Source organism: Austrofundulus limnaeus, unplaced genomic scaffold, assembly GCF_001266775.1.
Source record: "Austrofundulus limnaeus strain Quisiro unplaced genomic scaffold, Austrofundulus_limnaeus-1.0 Scaffold1180, whole genome shotgun sequence".
Taxonomy (NCBI): domain Eukaryota; kingdom Metazoa; phylum Chordata; class Actinopteri; order Cyprinodontiformes; family Rivulidae; genus Austrofundulus; species Austrofundulus limnaeus.
In genome coordinates, this window is record NW_013953582.1 from 1 (window position 1) to 7,600 (window position 7,600).

Sequence of the window (7,600 nt, forward strand, 5' to 3'; positions counted from 1 at the left end):
GGCTGGGGAGAGGGAGGTCTGGGCCTCCCTTCTGAAGCTGCTGCCCCCGCGACCCGACCCCGGATAGGCGGAAGAAAATGGATGGATGGATGGATGGATTTTGACAGAATGCAAATTTTGCAGACGTTTAAATCAAAACCATATGTCTGCCTGTTTCTCCACATTCCACTTTTGGACTTAATCCTCGTTTCGATGTGATGGCTCACAAATATTAAGACAGGACATCAAACTTTACAGCAGAGAGCTGCTGTTCAAAAGACACACCTTCATATTCTGCTTTGATTCGGAGCGTCTCATCAGGACCCTTGTGAGCTGAGGTGACCCTGAGGATGCAGGAGATCCCGTAGGAGGAGCAGGCCTTCTTAATCTTTTCACAGTGTGCCATGTCTGATGTGGAGCCCATCAGGACCACCACCCGGCCCCTGGCCTGTGGCTCCAGCAGCAGCTACAAACACACATTCAGTTTGTGTAAGAACACATTTCTGTTGGAGCAATCAGAAAACTAAAAACAAAGAAGCTTCAGATGAAACACTCAGCATACCTGCACCTTTTCAGAAACCCACTCAAAGTTTCGCTTCACCATTTGCATGGCTTCTGGAGTGACTTCTTTCAAGTCTCTGTACACCTGAAAAGTGACAAAAATCACTTTTAACCCCTTTACGTTTCACTGAAAGTCAAGAGAATAACAGATGTCAGTAAAAGCTCTGACCTGTTTATCTTTCTGCTGCCTTCGATCTCCGGCGGGCCACAGCCTCCAGGAATCGTTGTCGATGACATCAGAAAGAACAATCTCCTGTGTCTTTACGTTCACACCAAACTCAATCTGAAAACAGTCAAACATTTCGTCACCACCATCATGTCAGAGTTTTAAACGGGGTTCGTCAAGATTTTTATGTTTTACCTGCCCAACATAAAACGTTACCTGCCYGAAAAAGAAATGTTAAAATTTGATAAAATATAAGAAAAACGTGTACTGTATTTTGTACTACAAAAATATTAACATGGCTGTCAGTCAATTCTGTTATCAAAAACATCTTCAATAAACTTTTTTAGACCTTTCCAGTGTTTCCTGTATTGGTCTTGTGAGGGCTGCTTATGAAAACAGAATGATCAACAGCAGCAGCTTTGTTTTAAATACAATTTACAGAACATGAAAAAGTCTGAAATTTACATTAATTAAATCTTATATAGTGAATCTCATATCTAAAGATACATTTAAGATATCTTGAACTGGAGTCTCCAWACAACATGATGATAAATCTAATGTTATTTATACTAATCAGGAAAAAATTAGAGATATCTTTATTTGTTTCAATCATTCATAAGAACAAAACATTATTAAAAAACAATGTAAACCCTACCCTGAATTAAAAGTGTGCAAAGTGAAGCAAAAAACTATCATATGTGCCCCTTATTTTCAAAAATCAACTTCAATAAACAAACAAGCTCAACCTGGAAAGATCTCCAAATTTAAAAAAACAAGTAAATAAAACAAAACAAAATTAAACAACAACATTTTATTATTTTATCTGAAGTAACTAATGTGTCTCATTTAGTCATAAAACAATTTCAGATTACTGGAATGTAAGAGTGGTGAAGCCTAATAAATGCAATATTGGCCTGCCATAAAGTGAGCTTCTGCCTGTTGAACTGACCCACTGCTGCTCAGCGCTCATTAGCAAGATGGATTTATGACTGATCGAACGTCCCCATCTTTTTTTTTATCATCCCTGTGGGTAACAACACATAAAAAACAAGTTTTTTCTCCGACATCTTGGGTGTGAAAAAAAACTACGGTTGTTAAAGCTTCAGGAGGGATGACAGCACAACGTCACTCTTCTACAGCGGGAGGGGAAATTTTGAGGATTTACCCTCTCTTTACGTGTTTTAAAACACTATATTTCTTCATCTTTTTTCTAAATATTTAGAATAAATGGCTCTATGAAAACTAAAGAAATTGTTTACCTGCCTGGTCGGGCAGACATCGGGACACACCCACCTGCTTGAATATAAGTTTTACCTGCCCCGGGCAGTCGGGCAATAGGATTTGTCGAACCCTGGTTTTAAACATCAGCTCGTGATGAGAAGTGACAGCTGGACACTTTTAGGTTCTTCACAATGTCAGGTCAGATGTAAGGACGAGGCTCAGCTACTACCACCTTAACTTCAATCAAACCAACTCAGAACCTGCTGCATTTGTCTTAATGCTAATTAGCTGTGGCGACCATCTTCAATTGGAATGACAAAGTTAATCAATTGTAGATGTACAAGCAGTGATTACTCCCTGAAAGGTTAATCGAACTCTGATATTTTGCTAACCGACACGAAGCAGCAGGTTAGCCGACATACCTTCATGTCCACCAGGGTGCAGTTCTGAGTGGCCCAAGCCTTCTCCAGAATCTCAAAGATGGCCACCGTGCTGCGATTCATGATATCCACCTCACACTGACCAATGGTGAGGCCGGCCAGAGAGAAGTTAGCAGCCAGAATCTGCTCTTCTGACCACTGAGGATCATTGTTGGCATCGTCCTGAAAACACAACAGTCACTCACAGGGGTAGACATAAGGAAATTTGGTTTAAAAAATCTGGTTGTCCATCAAAATCTTTGGTTGTCCTTCACAAAAAAAAAATCTCAGGAAAAATTCAATTGGTGTAACTGTTTTGCATACAAAGTTACAGTTGGGTCCATATGTATTTCGACAGAGATAACATTTTCCCTAATTTTGATTCTGTATGAATTTTAACAAAGCATTTCAAATACAGTTGAAATTCAGACTCTCAGCTTTAATTCTGTGGGTTGAACAAATGATTKAATAGAAATATGAGGAACTAAAAGCATTTATTTAAAAAACAAGGCCTTTATTTCAGGAGCTCAAAAGTAATTGGACAAATTAAATATTTGTAAATAAAATGTTTATTTCTAATACATGGCGGAAAAGTCTTTGGTGATGTCCATTATTCCAAGACTGCAGGCAGTAACTGCCAACAGACACTGTGTTTCCATCTCCATCTTCTACTTATCTCAGGGTTCCCACAAACATCAAATTCAAGGACCTTTCAAGGACTTTCCAGTACCAATTTCCTCAAATTAAAGAACCACGTGCAACGGCAGTTACCTACTGCAGAATGTTACCAATAAATAGGTCTAATATCATGTAAATTCAATGAAAAACTGAACATAGAAGTTGTTGAGTCAGAAACAATGACATCAGTTTACCGTAATCCTGAGTTATCCACCGCAACAAATGTAAGTTTTTTAATTAAATTTTATCATTTTTTTTAAAAGACGATGAAAATCAGTTGTGTGAATAGAGAACTTCAATCCCCAAAATAACATTCAAGAACTTTCAAGAACAAGTGTAATTTTTGGCTGTTGTCACAAACTTTCCAGGACCTTGAAATTTTTTTCTAATTCACAAACTTTCAAGGATTYCATAATTATTTCCTCAGAATTGTGTAATTCCATCATTTTTACCCTCTGCTTGGTCTAAAAAATTAACAGTTACTGACTACCACATTTATTTTCTTGATTTCTTTTAGTTTCTTAAAGCCAGAAAGTTGCCATTTGAAATGACTTTAGTTTTGGGTCATGTCTGATCTGCTTTTTTTTCTACAAAACTAAACAGCTGAATCCTCCAAGGCCGGCGATTCCATAATATTTGCAAGGGGTTTGAGGCAGAGAACTTTAATCTAGTTTTTTTTTTTTTTTTTTAACTTGCCACATCCACTGGTCAACCAGGAAGCCAGATCTGGTAGTTCAAAACAAACAAAAACAAACAGGGTTGTCTAGACAAAGGACATTATGTCGACCCCGACTCATGTGAACAGGCTTAGAACATGTGACTGGATGTCATCCATCCAAAACTCACTTTGAAGAACATTTCCATCTTCAGGGGGGAGAAACGGTAGCCCTCTTTGACGCCTGGGTTCCTCTTCAGGAAGGACCCGGTGGCCACTCTGCGACACACCCACTCAATGGGGATCATGTCACAGTGGGCTGCAATAAAGGCAGTGTCCGAGTGCTGCTTCACAAATGCAGTCTTAATGCCTGCAACACAGTAAGACATGTTGGAATGACATCCTGTTAGGTCCTTCTAAAACACATCTCTAACATTATGGTGGCCCCTCTGTGTGTGTGTGGAACCAACAGAAAAACAAACAGCTTTATTCATGTTAGAATTCATTCTGGGCCTTTAAAACCACACCTTTACATTTAAATTAACTACAGCTGAGAAATGATGTCACTGTATTCTGTAATTCTTTTGAAGCATGGTTTAAAAGCAATGCCTGACTTTCATTTGTTCATTTTAGAATTTTTATTTATTACTTTTGTCAGATTTTAGTTACCTTTGTGACCATTGTGGGTTAAACGAGGGGTACCAACAATTTTGTCCATGTGTGTCTATGGCAGTCATTTTCAATGAAACTAACTCCAAAAGTCAACCAGGTGTAGAGCACTTTCTGCAAGTTTCATTCACTGCCTTCCATTCATTTCCACTTGTTTCTACAGCCTAACCCTGAGACCTTACCCTAAACCTAAACCCACCTTCATCTTCTTCTGTTTATCCGTASTTGGGTCGCTGAGGCAATAGGTCCAGGAGAGAAACCCAGACACCCCGAGGCGTTCCCCAGGCCAAAGAGGATATATAATCCCTCCAGCGAGTCCTAGGGCTGTGTATTGGCAAGAATTTGGCGATACGATGCATATCATAACAGAGGGGTCACGATACGATATATCCCGATATATTGCGATACTATAAGCAAGGCAATATATTGCGATTTTTTTTGTCCAAAAATTCTATTAAATAAAAACCTCTTACGGGAAAAAAAAAAGAAAAGCTAATGTTTACTTACAATGCTAATGCTACCCTTACTCTCTGGCGCTCAAGAGGTAGAGGAGCCAAATGTCTGGCTCACTGCTGCCAACTAGTGGTCAGAGGCTGAACTACAACATAAAAATGAAYGGCTGGMAGGAAAGTTGACATTTTAAACCTTAATTAAAAATCGATACAGGGCTTTAGAATATCGATACAGTATCGGGAAATGAAATATCGCAATATTTCAGTGTATCGATATTTTCTTACACCCCTAGCAAGTCCTGGGTCTTCCCCGGGGACTCCTACCAGTGGGAAGTGCCCGGATCACCTCTAAAAGGAAGGCATCCAGGAGGCATCCTAATTGTCCTAACTGACTCCTTTCAATGTGGAGGAGCAGAGGCTCTACTCCRAGCTCCCCTCTGCTGACGGAGCTCCTCACCAAATCTCTAAGGCTGAGCCCGGCCACCCTACGAAGGAAGTTCATTTTGGTCGCTTGTATCCGGAACCTYGTTCTTTCAGTCACGATCCATGCCTCATGACCACAGGTGAGGGTTGTAAATCGAGAGCTTWACCTTTCGACTCAGCTCTTTCTTCACCATGCGTGACCGAGGCAACGCCCTCAATATTGAGGACAAGGCCCCAATCCGTAGATCCATCTCCTGCTCCATTTTACCATCACTTGTGAATAAGACACCTAGATACCTAAAGTCCTCCGCTTCAGGCAAAGACTCTCCACTGACCCGGAGGGGGCATTCCACCCTTTTCTGGTCGAGAACTATGGCCTCAGACTTAAGAGGAAATGACTTTCATCCCAGTCACTTCACACTTGGCTGCGAACCACCCCAGTGCACACTGAAGGTCTTGGACTGAAGATGCCAAAATAACCACATCATCTGCATACAGCAGAGATGAGACCATGCGGTTCCCAAACCAGACACCGTCCTCTCCACAACAGCGCCTGGAGATTCTGTCCATAAACACTACAAACAAGATGGGAGACAAGGGACAGCCCTGGCAGAGACCAACATGCACTGAGAACAAACTCAACTTTGTGCCAAGAATGCAAACACAGCTCCTGCTTTGGTTATGTAGAGACCGGATCACTCTTAGTAGCAACTCGGGCACTCAATACTCCCGCCGTACCCCCGCCAGAATTCCTCAAGGAATAAGCCTTCTCCACATCTACAAAACGTATGTACACCGGAGAGGCTAACTCCCACGACCCCMTTAGCAACTCTGCAAGGATAAAGATCTGGTCCATGCCCAGGACGAAAGTAGGGCTGCAGCTAATGATTATTTTAGTAATCGATTAATCTATAGATTATTCTGACGATTAATCGAGTAATTGGATATTAAAAAATTGTCCTGTTCTGCAGTAATTATTTAAGCTTATTTTATGAGAAATACAATTATTTAATATTGTGAAGGTAATATATACCTGCTTGATGACCCTGCTGCAATCAAAGTAAAATTACAATATCAGTTGTATTAATTAATGCATTTTAAACTCCACTTGTTTGTATTTATGTTGTAAGGCTTGAGGAGGCATTAATTAAAAGCACTCTGTCACTGAATCATTTTTAACCATCACTGAACAATCTAAATGCTGTAAATTTATTGTTACGGATTGGAAAATTGAATGTCGTTTTTTGTTAGAAATTAGTAAGCAAAATGGGTAATATAAACATTTGGGTGTTGCAATTGAGTTTTGTAGAGTTCACTTGTTAATTGTAACAAGAAATTATTTTAAGACTGATTTYAGGTTGGTGCAGGGCTCCCATTTAGGCAATAAAAGATTTAGTCTTGACTGCTTAGCTACAAACAAATATGACAGTATAATAAAGGCTAAAGTCATAAAAAGCAGCAGCAAACAATAATAAAAAMMCCCCAGCTGTCTTCTATAAATACTTTTAAACTTGAAACATTTACTCCAAGTATCATTTAAACTAAGATCAGGGCTGTACGTTAAATTGTTTAGCTCATAGCACCGGTGCTACAGAGGTTGCTGATCTTGTAGCGCAGAACAAAAAGTTGTAGCACCAGCATAAAATGCCTTTAAATCTCTAAACCCAAAAGCCAGAATGGTGAATAATATGGTGAGTATTGTTGTAGGACAAGATTCACCAACCTTTTTAAGACTGAGAGCTTCTTCAGAGAATAACACAAAGACCTACTTATTTGATTTAAAAAAACAGATTTATACAGCTCAGATTCAATTATAAAAAATTTACATATATGTGAATTTTTAATTACTATGTTACATCTTAATGTTTTCGGTAAAACACAGATGGTGCATTTAAGTTATTTTTGGGAGGTACGGTTAAAGTCTCAAAGCTCTTGACAGGTCTGTTGCGGGCGGGGGAAGTGCCTGCCAGCCAGCCATGGGTTTTTGTTTAAAACAGTCCGAATCTGACGTCTACATTACGCAACGCTACAATTTATTGTATGCGGGAATTTAATGCATTACAAAAATTTCGGATGGACAGAAAAAAAAAGTGGCTTCCAAAGCTGTCGCACCAGTGCTACAAAGTCTTTTTCTTTTATAGCACAGACAGTTTTTTTCATAACACGTGCGACATTTATGTCGCACTGTACAGCCCTGAAGATATAAGCATATTAACAATTAAACGTGTTTCAGCTCAAACTGTCGATCTGTTGCTGTGCTTTTATTTTTTATATGACAAACTTACAGTAAGTCTTGTCACAACTTCACACAACTTACACACTGTTTAATAAAACCCTGCCAGGTCACCATGATCAGTCAGCACAAATAACGTTAGCT

General features: G+C 39.5%; 1 protein-coding gene across 1 annotated transcript in view; it reads right to left on the reverse strand.

The window, feature by feature from the left end:
- Positions 1-262: 262 nt before the first annotated feature.
- Positions 263-7,600, reverse strand: part of paics (phosphoribosylaminoimidazole carboxylase, phosphoribosylaminoimidazole succinocarboxamide synthetase) — a gene marked incomplete at its 3' end in the record, with an annotated part of 30,985 nt that continues 23,647 nt past the window's right edge. Inside the window, 5 exon segments of the mRNA XM_014031117.1 lie at positions 263-445; positions 542-625; positions 710-823; positions 2,350-2,529; positions 3,871-4,049. Coding sequence (XP_013886571.1) covers positions 263-445; positions 542-625; positions 710-823; positions 2,350-2,529; positions 3,871-4,049 — 740 coding nt within the window.